Raw genomic sequence first — 15,200 nt, 5'->3', positions numbered from 1 at the left:
AAATCGACACGCGGCAGGAATCCAAAGCCCTGACACTACTATGCTAGAGTCACTAACTCAGGCCAATGTGGTAGCAACTATAAGAGTGGTCAGTTCAACCAGCGATACTGAGAGGAAGTGGCAAAAATGGACAGCTCCTTCCTCAAAGAGGCAAAGGCTGCCACAGGGAAAGGAATTGAGTGTGTATTATTTGTCATAAAAGACATGGGTTGGCTGACATCCTAGCCAGGTTGATTGGTTCCTTACCTGACCGGGAGGCCTTGATAATGGAGGGGTGGAGTGAGTTTGTCTCCCAGGACTATTTGTTCCCCCTGCACAATAGGTGGCAAAAACTATCTGGTGGGTCTTTGACGTGCACACCTGCATGGCTGCATGGGAGTTGAGGTTCCAATGGCTGCCGTGCTGGGTTGTGTGGGTGCTACCAGAGGGTGCTGGTGGGAGAAGCTGTCCCTAGTTTAGAGAAGTGTAGTCTGATCCAGAAGTGCTTCCTGGATGCGGTGTATTGGCACCAGAAGTAGTGCCACATCTGATATAAAAGAGACTGCTCCGCTTCACCTGGGGGAGCTGATGTCAGCTGTGAAGGAAGGACCAAGCTTGCTGGGAGGAGTGCAACGGTAACATTTGAAGAGAAAATTTGTTGTAACATCTAGTAGAGAAGAAAGAAACCTTGTAAAAGTAGTTGTGTTAATAAAAGTATTTACTTGTACTGGAAATTATATAGATTTCAACCCAGCTTTGACAGGTAACACAGCTAGTTGGAAATAAAAAAAGAAAAACAAAAATTGTTTATGTTTTTACGCCTTTTTTTTGCAATTAGAATTTTTCAGCATATTGAAATTAAAATGAGAAACTATATTCACTTTTGCTAAACTAAATTTGCTATTTCTTTGGTTTGTGCCGCTTCTTCTTTGTTTATGGAACAAATACAATAACTTTGGCTATTTTTTTTTTTATATTGGCTTATTGAACTCCAGCACATATATTTTCCTTTTGGAATTGGAGATTCCAGAGCTCTTTTCAGATACAACAGCCATCCTACTTCTCTCATTCTTCAGGTGTTGCCCCACCAGTTTGATGCTAAGCACTAAAGAAAATCGCCTCACTTTTCTATTTCTCTGAGCAGCCTGCAGCCTCACAGCAGTTTGCAGCTGTCATCCTGCCAGCTCCAAGCTCTTCAGTGCTCTGATAAACAAAGAAACAAAAAGAGCCTTGGAGCAGGTTTGTGTACTTTGTAGCCTTTTCAGCAGAACTATATCGTCTATCTGACTCCTGCTTTGATGTCACAGCAACTGCTCCTTATGGTAAATCCTTGGATCAGGGAAAGGAAGTTCCTTTGTGCTTGGGGCATCTAACATCTTTAAGACCATTTTTCTCATGCTTTTACGGCTTATTAGGAATTTTTCATTCTAGAGAATATCTCATCTGCTCAGCCTAAGAGTGATAAATGATACATTCAAGAGTGTACTAGAGTAGAATGAAGCAGAATAAAAAGTAAGACATGCAGAACAGCACGGCACACAATGTTCTCAAACATCCATATATTATTAGGTCTACAAAATATACATCTTTGTCTGGTGTGGAGAAAAACAAAGTGCCTGATAAAGAAAAATTAAAAAAAGAAACATGTTAGGGAAGCAAACTAAAAGAAGAACTTTAAACAAGCTAGAATCTGAATCTATTTTCCCAGAGCTGTGACCCCAGTATGTTCAAATTTTAATCACCTGAATTTTTGAAATGGTTTAAAATAAATATTATAACGTGGTTATCTAGCACAGTTACAGAAAAGCAATTAAACATGTCTCTTTGAGTCATGATACACCCACAGCTTTTAAGGCAACCGTTTACTTTAAAAACATAATAGAGTCAGCATGGATAGTCCCCTCTCTACCACTAGAATGATCATTCTGCGGTTTCCCACACCTGGTTGTGGTGGCCCACTCTGTTTGCCCTTCCCTTCTTTGATATAGCCAAAAATATGCTAACATTAAATTATAATAGAGCATGATTACAATCCTAGCCAGTCAGAGTCACATTATCATTCCCATAGCTGCAAGTTCAGTGCTAACACAAAGAAGCAAAGCCAGAGGGTGGCTTTTGGCAGGGGAGACCGTGTGCTCTGTGCACAACTGGAAGAGACAGCAAAAATAAACACTGATAGTTAGACGGCCATTAGCTTAAAGATGAAACGGACCTGTCGACTAGCATTTTAGCTAATCAGTTGCATTATTAGGCAGTTGGCTCAGGCTTATCTCCATAGTCTCACTGAATGCCATGGAGGTTCTGCACAGGTTTCCCTACAGAAATGCTGCCTGACGGTAGGAGCACCTGCTCTGCGCCGCCTGGACTATCACCCCAGGTAGTGTTTGCAGTGAGATCTCATTCTCTAGCATTGGTTTTCCCAGAAAATAAAAGGATTATGTTTCAAAGTCTAAAATAAGCACATGATGTTTATTTTAGTTTGGTGAATATTTAAGATTCAGTTGCCTTCTAATGGCTTGAGGGAGAGTGCTGCCAAGGCATTAAAGTAACATATAATGTGTATTATTTATTCATTCATGTTACTAAACCATCCTCCAGTGGTGGTGATGAATGTAGGTTTTTATCTCAGATAAAAATGATTTGTTTTATTTTTCATTTTTTTAAAGTTGTCCTTCTTGGTGTTCATAACTTTTATCAATATAATGGTGACCTTCTCTTGCTGCCATTTTGGAGTGGTTGTTTTTTTTGGATGCCTCTACTTTAGTACTTGTTCCGATTATTTACAGCACCACATCAGTTTTCAGTCACTTGATCGGAGAGTGGCATTATGTTACCATTTATTTAAAAGGATTCCTCAGTTCACTAAGCATTCTAGGATTGGGTTCACGACAAAACAGTTGCAAGTGATTCTTTTTAGTATAACTGAAGCTATAAGATACTTTCGAAATTTCTCTTAGTTTAGGACTATATTTTGCTTTGGTTTCTAGTCTACAATTTTGGTTTGTTTTTTGTCAGGGAGTCAGATTAGACCTACTATTCTTCATTTAAACATGACTTCTTTAAAGATTATAATTTGCACGCTTCCTGTGCTTCTTTCATCTTCCTGTCATTTTATCTATTTCAATTTTCCACTGAACACAAGTTTCGCAAAATGTGTAACTTAAGATGTTACAATTGCAGCATTTAATTAAGAAAAAAATATCAATTCCTCCAGTATCTGTGTAACAGGCTGGTGGTGCCTGTCCTGACAGCATTAAATGGAAATTTTTAACTGTTCTAAAAACAAAAAATACTAAGAGAAAACATTAATATAATAACATATCACCTGCACTTCCAAACAGGTCATCCAAGTGAAGCTGAGCATGTTCGGGCCCAGCCAGTACTTGGATGGGAGACCATCTAAGAAAAGCTAGTGTTGCTGTTGGAAGAGGTGTTGGTGAGGCCAGCAGGGGGCACTTATCCTGTGGTCTGTGTGTGGATTACAGTGCTGTGACAGGGACACTGGCACATGGTGCTGTTCTTCTGATGAGACATAAAAAACCAAGGTCAAGACTCCTTGTGGTCATTAAAAATCCCTGGGCATCTTTCAAAAAGCATAAGGTATATCCAGATGTCCTAGCTAAATTGCCCATCATGGCCTTGTGCATCCTTGCCCCCTAATCATCACCAAACCCCAATTGGCCAACTATCTGTCTCACCCCTAACCACCTAATACAGCGGTTCTCAAACTGTGGGGCGCGAATGTTGCCATATGTGGCGTAATTTCGCTATTCGTAGGGAAATTTTAAACTTGTAGTGGTGTATCGGCAGCAAAAAATATAGGAATACATTTTATTAGGGTTTCAAAAAAACGATAGGGGGCACGATTAAAACTGTTATGAAAACTCAGGTCACAAATATTTAAAGGTTGTGAAACGCTGACCTAATAAATAATGTTTGGTGAGTGTATCAGCACAATAATTACTGTGGCTACATCATCTAAGTGGGTGCTACACACTGGTGGTGGTTGAAATGGTTTCCCTCTGTCTATGAAAAGTGCTATATAAATGTAATTAAGTACTATTTCATTAATTAAGCAATCCAGTATTGAAAAACAGTCAAACAATTACATTTAACTATGTAAAGTATAATATATTAACATAATGATGAATAACATATTGCAATTATATCTAGAGAACAGTTGCATCTGGTAAACAAGTAACCATAAAATGCTTAGGATTATATCATGCATTGAGGGTAATGAACTTTAGAGTCAGAGGTTCAGACAATATTCTACTGTATGGCAACCAGGGAGTAAACAAAATAAAATAAAATACTATAGAAATTGCAAGTAATTTTGTCAAAGTTTAAATATAGAGTGTCATCATAGTACATGTTAACATACCACTGTTAAAAGTTTTTATACTGCATATATGCAACCCACAGATAAACTGCAATGAAGTAACAAAGTATATCTCACAGGAAACAATTCAGATCATTTAGCCCAACTGGGAACACAGTGTCCAGTTTATATGTCCACAGGTCAGGTCAGTTCAGGTTAGTGACAATAAAGTGCTGCTGAACTATTGTGTAAGCCATTTCAATAAAGTGCATTTCAAGGACCATGTGCAAATGTTACTTTTATGTTCATTGATTTTTTTTACAAACCAAATGTTCAGTGTTGCCAACATAAAGACAAGGACAAAATAAAATATACACTTAACGTTTACTATCACAATTACTTTACTGTAGTAATTTGATTGGTAAAGCTTTAATGTTAACACTATCACCTTTATGGGTTTGGCTAGAGCAGCTGCACCTTAGGCAGGGGAAACTGCCCCCATTTTTGCCATGTTTTTTTGTGTAATGCATTATCAGGAATTGTTAATCTTGGCTTTGCCTTACGTTTTGAACTTATACAAATGTTTGTTTGCAAAACAATAATTCTTCAAAGCTTTACCATTTAAATAATTTAATGTAATTTGTTTATATAAAGATAGGGTTGATTTCTTAATGATTATAACATTCAATGCAAGATAGAAACCAGTGCTAGATGGGGCACTAGTCCATTGCAGGAGGCAACTATACTTGCTTATTCAGTACCAATATTGAGATAACCATCAACCTAAAGTGTGGATGTGTGTGGAACATGCAGTATTAAGAGACAAACTTACGCCGGCTTACATTATATATAGAGCTTGATGATGGCCAGTAGGCCGTACCAGCAGTTCTCCATTTCTGCTTTGCAAACCAGAGCACCGCGGCACATCCCAGTCTGACCTCCAAAGGGACACCTTAGATTTCTGCAATATTGCTTGCATTGCATGTATGGATCTGTGTGTATTTTATACTACATCATGAGGAGGAAGAAGGAGCTCACAGTACTATATGTACCAACTTGTTAACCACGTCTACTTTGAACTTTGCCTAACTTTTCTTCATCCACTTCACATCCATGCCACTCACCACCTCATCTCTTTTTCTTGTGCAGGGTAGCTGCCATTTTCACTCACTGCTAGCCCCATTTCTCTGCAATTATAGCTCCTCCAAAAATGGTGATACAATGGGAAACAAATAGGTTTTTTTTTGCTTGATCAGCTGCTGGATTGCTGCTGCTGCCGTGCAGCGTGATCTGCATCTCGCGTGGCACTTCGAACATTTAAAAGCCTGTACAGTAGCTGTTTTACTCTTTGTCTTTTATTTTAAATCTCTTGGCACTGTTGGTTAAGTCTCTTCTCACGGGACGTGAGTTCTTGATATTTTTTAGTTTATAATTTAAAAATGGAATAAGAATCTGAAAATCTAACAAAATCACATTAACGTTCGATAAATTCTGAAAAGAACGATATCAAACATATATATGTAGGTTTTAAAATAAGCCCAGTTTAAAGCATGACAAAAAACGTGACATAAAAATGTCACATAAAATCTTTGCACAACATCATTGCACTTTTAGGCTTAGGATTTTATACATATAGAGTAGATGTATGTATGTGCATATATCTGTCTATATATAAAATCCAACATCTGTCAGTCTGTATGTCTATCCGCTTTTCACGAGAGAACTACTTAATGGATTTAGATCTGGGTTTTTTTTTCTATAATTTGCTTGAACATTCTGGTTGATTTTGCGATTTCTCTCATTCCGCTATGTATCATAGTTTGCCTGCGGTAAACATTTATTTGCCCGAATCCGAGAGACACACAGCAGGCCGAGGGGAGGGCAGCAGGCAGGGCCCTCCTCACTCACACACCAGCCTCAGAGTGTACACCTTACCTCTGCTTAGCTAGCGAACGAGAGAACTACTTAACAGATTTATATTGGGTTTTTTTCTAGAATTTGCTTGATTATTCTGGTTGATTTTGCGACTTCTCTCATCTCGCTAAGAATCATAGTTCGTTTGCAGGAGTGATATATTCATGCTAATCTGAGACAAAGACTGAAGGCCGAGGGAAGGAGAAAGTGTGACGTCAGGATTGCGGAGCCAGACAGGGCCTTCCTCACTGTCCTGTTTCACTACTATGCGGCAGAGGCACAGGGGACGGATAATGTAATATATATATATATATTTATAATTTATATAATATATATATACCTATAGATAGATAGATTAGAGAGTTGGGTTTTTTTAACAGATTTCTGTTTTTTACATTTTTTTAATTTAATTTTTTTTTTTTTTTTTTTTTAACATTTTATTAATTTTATTAAAATCAGATAACATTCCATACATGCAAGTTAAGTTTAACAAAACTAGATTAAAAACAAATTGACTCCCACCCATGAGAGAGTGCATTTTCTAAGTGTTTACTCAGTTCTGATTTCATGCAAATTTCCTAGCTACTCATTGCATGGTGTCGGCAAATTTCACAACTAAATAAGGAAGGGTAATAGTTCTCGGACAGATGCCAGATGTAGCCAGATCCCTTCTGTATATTTTTTTTGCAGCCCACTAACCAGCTCCTGGTCCACTTTTGTAATTTAACTCTGATGCCAAGGGCAGAGACACAGCATTAAACTTGGCATTGCTGCATACATGGTTGAATGTGTGTAAGTCCATTCCAGGTAACATTTTTCTTCTTCTACTCAAAATATTTTAATCTCCAGGTTTATAGTACAGACTTCCTGATATTTCATTTCCTTACTTTTAGCAGACATTAAACCTGGGATACAGCACATACAGCACATGGAATACACATTAGCACATTCTATTTATCCATCCATCCATCCATCCATCCATCCATCCATCCACAGAATAGTGCATGATGCTGAAACTTGTTCTCCCTGAGTTGAGGCTACTTTTAGATCTCTAGCAATTCTTAAATTATATAAGAATGGTGTACAACATTTATTATATTTAAGGTGTGTTCAGCAGCTAAGAGAATAAAATTGGACAGAAAAAGGTGACAGACAACCTATTCATCAATTTACTTTTGCTGTTAAATCCAATTTCAGGATTTTAGAGAAACATTATCCATAAAAACAGAAGCAGGTACAAAGCATGAACCAACCTTGAAGAGAGTGACAGTCTCTCAAATGAAATGAAAAGAAATTATAAGAACAAAAAAGAGTCTAGAATGAATAGCACTTGCTTAGAGTAATGCTAATGGGGTTTAGGTCAAACTAACAAAAACATGAAAGTGAGCTTCCCATGAGGAAAGTGGTGAGATGTAAGATGGGTTAGCATGGAGGACAGTATCAGTAGCGAATGCCAAGAGTGCTCAAAGAGATGCATTTGGGACCTAAGGGAGTGTGAAGTGCAGGTCAAACCTGAAAACAGGAAAAGCAGATTCTGAATGTAGATGAAATCAAAATGGAAAAAACTATACCATTATGTAGCAGATCCCTGGCCATTTTTTAAGGAGTACTAGGATGAGATACTAAAACTATAGAACTATTATATAACCAGATTCAATGACTTCTTTCATTTATGGACTTTTTGTTTGAGAATGCTATGGCTGTATATATAAAACCACCATCTGAAGTTCTCATTAGCTGCACTGGAAAAAGGCTTAGGTGCAGGCAAGTGAATACTGGAAAAGAAAACAGAATAATAGAAGTGACAACTTTTATCGAGTGTGACGCATGTGACAAAAGCACAAATGCCATAGGAAAAGAGACAGGAAAGAGACGGTCATCAAAATGAGTGTTGAGGTTCAGGAGAAGGTGGTGACCCTTACAAAATACATAGTTTAGAAAAGAAAAAGAATCAAAAATGCATGTGCTCAATTAAAATAAAGTTGTAAACTTCTTGTAACTCCTTGAATCTTGCACACCCAAGCTGCCAAGAAGTAATAGGATTGCTAGAATATGTACAAGAGAGAGGTGCATGTCACCGACGGTAAGCTGCTTTTCACATTTACATTCATGAGACACTTGTGGGTTCCCTTTGCTGGCCTTGCACACTGTTTAAAAATGAATGCCCAGGCTACTTGCTAAAACCGGAATGACATGCCAGCATCAGTACACATTATTCATTGTGAAAAATCTATAAGCTGTAACCTAATCACTGTGTTAACAAGGTGTGGGAGTTGCTGTCTGCTCTGTCCCATCTCCGCTGTGTAAAGGCTTTTACCAGCATCAATAGGACGTTCAGGCACAATTATTTCCAATCAGCCTCTTATAGATTATGAGTTAAAGTCAACTTCATAGAAACATTGTAAACAGACTTTAATTACCACTACAAGTTGCAAATATGCCTCAGCATGTTTAGTTTTGATTACAAAGTGTGCTTTGGGGGTGTTTCTGTATCCTGAGGCAAATCTGTTGACTAATGGAAATCAGTACCATTTATAGCTGAGTTGTGCCAAATAAATATCAAGTGACAGAAACTGATTGCCCTTAGGCTTCATGAAGAAAAAATAACAAAGCAGAACAGTGTCAAATTTGACTTGGATTTTGTCTTTGTCATATTCAAGGTCTATTAATTTATTTATACTATATACAAAAATACAGTTCTTTCTTTTTCCTCTCTTTTAAATGCACAGTGCATAGAGAGCGACTGATTTGTATTGGATTCACTAACGCTGCATGCATCTTCCCAACTGTTACTCTAAAAAGAAACAGACATCAACAGTCAGAGGCTTACACGCTGCTTAAAATGCAAAATATGCTGTGTCTCAGCAGTGCGTGCGCAGGTCGTGTCATATCCAAAGAAAAGAAATGGATTTGCCTTCAACAATTAAATGAGGAGGCAATTTGAATTATAACACATTTCAGTAATTTGGACAATTGAAGCATGCCGCCAATTTTAATGGAGTGTTTCTCTTCCAGATTGTCGGTGCATATTTGCAGGTCTGTTTTTAATGATGTCTTTTTAAAAAAAATTATTTAAAAAAAAAAATGTGCAAAAACAAACGGCGATTATCAACAACAGCCACGATCGGAAATGTATTCAAGAGAGTGATTAAAGCAGATGTAACCTTTCCTTCCTGTAATGTCACATAAAATCATTAAACTTCATGTCAGACGATATTTTAACTGAAGATAGTGCAGTTACAGATGTGATTAATGTCCACATTTAATTCGAGCTGGTTAAAGGGTTATCTTATAACCGTTGCATGCTGACTAACCTGTGTCGGGAGGAAAAATGCAAATCTTTTTGAAGAGCTCTGCTCGGTAGGTATCATCTTTAGCTTTTGCATTTGAATGGAGACAGTGCAGAGTAAATACACAATAGATGCAGGCTTCACAGCGAGACTTCCTGGGCTATACTTTAAAATAATGCAGCTAGAGAACCAGTGCCTACTTTTTAAAATGTATTTTATATTGAGAAGATTTATTTTTTCTTGTTTTTTGTTTTTTTCTGAGCTCATCGAATGCCAATTGTTTTAGCAGCCGTTTATCCCTAGCTCAGGTTGAGGAAAGACACTTGAGAGAGGTAGTCATGAAGAGAAGGAAAAGGATCATGGGAAGGCACTCAAATAGAAGTGAAGGAAGAGAAAATAAAAAGGTGCTCAAAAAATGGGAAAGGTTTAGAAGAAGTAGTCAATAGGCAGATCCAAGTGGAAGACATTGATACAGAGCTGAGCAGAGGAAATCAGAGGGAAATGTGTCACTGAGTTAAGGGCTGAGAAACCGGAGGACAAAATCAGAGAGAACAGAATGCAGCGAGTGAAAGAGATTTAAGGAGGTGGAAAATAAAAGACAGAGTTAAAGGGAGAACGTTTAAAGGAGTAAATGGAAGGTTGGAGCTGAGAGGTGAGATTAGAGAAAACAGTTTGCTAGAGCACTGGGTAAAATGAAAACATCAAGAGGAAGACATTGAGGAACTGAAGTGGAGGGAGACAAGGGGATTGAGTAGAGAAGGTTGGGTTTAGGGAATCATATCTAGGAAGGGAGTCCAAGGCAAGATGTCCAAAAGAACAACTTGAGGAGTGGGAGTCAATGGGAGGAATAAGGTAAGTGAAAATGAAGGAGTAAGAGTAGGGGTGTCACAGTTTAGACTGCAGAGTAGAGAGAGATCTAAAGGAATTAGTCAAGGAGATTAGGTTAGAGAAAGATGGGTCAGAGTAATGGAACAGATGTTTAAATTAGGGAAACATGTCCAGGGAAGAGTGGAAGTCAAAAGGAATAAGTGGAGAGTTAAGTGAATTAATTGAAGTGAAGAGCATGGAATCATGGGGAATATGTTGATGGTAAAGAAGTGTCAAGACTGAGTGAGTAGGAAAGAGGCACACGCTAAAAGTTAAGTGTAGATTGTTTTGCTTGCTCTCATTTTAGCTAGGTATTTAATCTTGAGTGTTATTGATGTTTCTTCTCTATATCTGATTCCCTGGAGTGACATCTGTGAGAAATCTACATCAAATCTCCCAATTCCAAGGATCTGCTATCTGGTTGATTGGTGATGTTGAATTGCCAAGTCATGTGTTAGTGTCTGTGCTTGCTCTCTGAGAACTAAAGTTGGTTTCCCCCAATGTTTATTGAAGTTGTGAATCATCATATCTTCCTGTGGCTCAGTGTAGACAAAGCTGTCTTTGGGAAATAAATAAATGAATGACTGAACGTTTTTATGCACGAGTATCCATGCTTGCGTTAAAACACAAATGGCACATTATCCTGTTCAGGATGTGTTAATACCTTGTGCCTGCTGTACTGAGATAGGAATAGTGTGTTTTGACAAATGTAACACATATTTCATTGCCATATAGTTACTTTTTATATCCATTTGTAGTGATTAATTGGTTGTGTTGAGAAGAAACGGACACCCACATGCAAAATCTAAATACATTTGCTAATTTTGTGAAACACTTGTTCTGACATTTTAGATGAAATAAAATTAGGAGTCTCGTGGTATTTCAACTTTTGGATCTTGTGTGTCTTCTTTGGAATTTATTCCAAAAACACATTGCATATTGTAACTGACAAGCCTTAGGCCTATTTAAGAGAAAAAGAATAGCCACTGGCCATTTCTGCCCCATTCTTGGCAGGAAGCTCTCCCTCACAGAAGCCCAAATGTGATGAGATAATGAGCCCCTAGAGAGGCAATGCGTAACAGCGGTTAACATGCTGAGCTTCTGTTACTCGATTTATGGACTTGCACAGAGGGAGAAAGCAAGCAGAAGTAGCTACTTCTGTTGGAGGTGATCACTGTGCATCATTATCTGTGACTCCGTTGAACAGTAAAAATGTAATGTAGGCCATTTTTTTTCCCTTGCCTTTGCCTGTGGCCCTGACAGCCTTTTCTTCTTTTCTATTAATAGCAGTTTGTCTGGGTCCCTTGAAGCCATACATCAGATTTGTAGTGCTTTTCTTCTCAGTTTGAACTTTGTGACCACTTTACTCAATCTTCCTATCTGTTGTATCGCTTCCTTTTATTACCACTGAGTCCAGTAGCCTCTGAAGTTAAAAGTTTCTAAGGCACTTGCTCAGGATGAAGTACACCTGTGCTCTCAGTTATGCAAAATTCACTACACATCTATGATATTATTCTCCATTTTATGCTGTTTTTCGTCTCCATCTGGATGTCTTTAATAAATTCTTTAGAAACATATTTGTCCTTTTTTGGCAGAACAAAAAGTTTTTTGGAAAGTTCTGCTGTGTAAATGACACTCACCGAGAGTGGCTCTTAGCTGCAGTTTAAGGGACATTAGAAGTAATAAATCAAAATAATAATACTAATGACTTTACCTTAAACAATGAAGATGATAAAGATTCACTTTGAATACATTTTTGATATATATTATATACATATATACATTTAGAAAGCATCTACAACCAACTAACCGTAATGACAAAGTGAAAACATATTTTCAGAAAGGTTTGAAAATTTCTGAAAAATCAAAAACTGAAATCTGTCATTTAAGTAAGAATTCCGGATTATGGGTTATTGAGTGTAAACTGATGGCCAAAAATGGGAAATTTATTCATTTCAAATAAAATCTGTAACACTATATAATGTGTGAAAAAAGTGAAGGGGTGTGAATATTTTCTAATTCTACTGTATGTGTGTGTGTGTGTATATATACTGTATATATATATATATATATATAATAATAATAATAATTCTTTGCATATATATATATATATATATATATATATATATATATATAATAGGGTCACACTCTTGTACAAGGGAGAAGGATGTGAGTCCAGATTTACAAAAATATCAGCTTCATTGTTGTTAAGATAGGAACATTCTCAAAGTATTTCTTCAAACAGGAGCTGTCACAAGCAGTGACAATGACATGGTCCTACATTCACCACCTTCTCAGATCAAAAGAACAGATAGCCTTCCTGCACAAGAGAGGAGACAGAAAGTGAGCACAGGGCCAGGTCAGTGGCCAGTTTTAAATGATCCCTGCATCACCCATCAGGTGACAGACACGTTATGTGGTGAGCCTACAAACTTGCAGTTGCACTGGTGGTGGATAACCAATCCCTGCCTGCATTAACAGATTTTCAGTTCACAGTGCAGCTGGGCGGTTATCAGGGTCTCAAATATCTATCCATCCATCCATCCATCCATCCACAGAGTATCAGATCACTAGCTCAGCCTTGTTTTTATTGAGAAGCTGGAATAATTAGATTCTGACACTTTTGTCTTACAAATAGCATCACATCCATTTTGTGTAGTCTGTGACATAACACTATATCAAATGATAAGTGTTGGGTAATCTTAATAACTTTATAGCGGTGACTCCCTGTTAAGTGCCACTTTAAGCAGGACCAAAGATTCTGACATGTTAAACTACTTGTAACTTCTTCCATATGATTTAAAGAACTTTATACAAAATGCAGGTAAATTAAAGAACATAATAAACTTATTAAACCTAGCCAAACATATTTCTAAAAATGGTATTTCCTTTACTTGAAACCCATGTAGTTATATCCAACAAAATGGTTAACAATCTGTTGCTCTATGTCTCGTTCAACAGCAATCATTTGACCCAGCCCCCTTTATAGAATTAGAAGCAGGACAGGCTAATGGAGCACCTACTTATTATACATAAAGGCATGATTGATCAACTAATACATACACTTTAATACAGGCATTTATGTATTATTATACAAATGGCTCTTTTTAAGACTTAAATCACTTTATAAAGCTATAGGGAAGCATTGCTAGACTACTGCTTTAGACTCAGATTGTGTGAAGGTGTGGTATTTGGCATCGTATGCCTAGGTCATTTTTTGAGTTTGCTTGCTACTTTTAAGGAAGAATAATATAAGATGCATTTGTAAAAGGATGCACATTTTCACTGATGTGTATCCAGTGATTAAACATTTATACAGTAACAGTATATGGTTTAGTGTATATTTTCAACCTTGTACAATTCATAATGATTGCTAAATTTGATTTCTAAGCAAATGACTGGCATACATTGTTGCAACATTAAAACCCAACTCGAATTATGGTATGCTAGACCAAAACAGGGTATAGTGTACATAGTACACATTGAGTCTGTAGTTAAAGGCTCAGCTTCCCAAAGTATGTTCATTTATCTTTAGAACCTTTAACAGATCAACACTTTGATATCATGCTATTTGCTGTGATCACCACTGACATGTTCCGCTAGGTAAACAGGACTCTGGTCATTTACTGGTTTGCATGTAAGACGTCAACTCTAAATGTAACTAGAAGCCAATGTAAAGACAAGAATAGGAGCTATGTGTTCATACTTTCTGGTTTTAATAATTATTCCTGCAGCGGATTTTCAATTAACTTAAGCCTACAAATGGAACGATTTGAGTAGCCTATGAATAATGCATTAAAGTAGTCAATTTGTCTAGAAATAAATTCATGAATTAACGTCTGTATCCTGTATGTTTATAAAACATCATGATTATACTTTTTAGTGGAAAAAGCAGATTTTGGATAGTGTTGTTATGTGTATGGTAAGAAAGGAACTGATATGAAAGATAACTCCAAAGCTGCATGGAGGTCCAGTAAAAAAAAAAAAAAAAAAAGATTTATTTTGATATAAATCTATTAAAACACCTTTTAAAACTACCCTCCATAAAAATGACCTGGTTATTGATGCTATGTGTTGTATGTGTTTTCTATTTTGCTGATAAAACATTTTCTACTGGTAGCTAGATGGATTAACAGCAAAATGTTGATTTGTGCTATTTTTGTCATGGATGTGATTTAATGAGGGTATACTGTGCCATATATGATGAAGTGGCTGGGCTATAAATATCCATTTTTGACAAGGTTGCAGTTTCAGTGGTGAATTTCCTCTTTATTTGCTTGAGATGTAAGCAAAAAAATGGTGATTCTAGTTTGGCCCAGTATTAGGATGTGTCTGTTTCCTGCAATGGACTGACATCTTGTTCAAGATGGTTTCTTTCTGTCTTACACCTACTGCTGCTTAGATAAGACCTGGCTCCGCCTGACCTTGAACTGAATAAGCTGAATAGAAAATAGAGCAATAGATAAATATGTCATGAAATCCAAATATTCTTACACACAGAAGCAGTGTTAATTACCTTGTTGTTATTCTCCAGATATTTAATGTTAGAAATGATTATATGATATAGTGATTGCAGTTTTACTGTAAATTGTTATTTTAACTTTAAACTGGATTTAGTATTTACTTCTAAATGTAAAACCTGTGCTCTTATATTTTACATAGATTTTATATATAGTCCTTTTAATGAACTAATTGTTATATTTTTTTATCTGTCTTTTAGACTGGTAGAAAGGAAAAAGGAGATCCGCTCAACATTGCCATTGATAAAATGACCAAAAAAACAAGGGACCTGCGGAGACAGGTATTTCTTAATTTTTTCCAGTATTATT

At 36.9% G+C, this 15,200-nt stretch overlaps 1 protein-coding gene across 2 annotated transcripts in view; it reads left to right on the top strand.

The window, feature by feature from the left end:
• ctnna2 (catenin (cadherin-associated protein), alpha 2) overlaps positions 1-15,200 on the top strand; it is a 1,866,011-nt gene that overhangs the window by 1,374,117 nt on the left and 476,694 nt on the right. For both annotated transcript variants that reach the window (XM_051928041.1, XM_028801549.2), the window contains exon 8: positions 15,092-15,172. In XM_051928041.1, the coding sequence (XP_051784001.1) occupies positions 15,092-15,172 (81 nt within the window). The remainder of the gene's footprint in view (positions 1-15,091; positions 15,173-15,200) is intronic.

The sequence above is a fragment of the Erpetoichthys calabaricus genome, chromosome 5 (genome assembly GCF_900747795.2).
Source record: "Erpetoichthys calabaricus chromosome 5, fErpCal1.3, whole genome shotgun sequence".
NCBI lineage: Eukaryota > Metazoa > Chordata > Cladistia > Polypteriformes > Polypteridae > Erpetoichthys > Erpetoichthys calabaricus.
The sequence above is the reverse complement of the archived record's forward strand: the minus strand, read 5'-3'. Positions and strand labels throughout refer to the sequence as shown.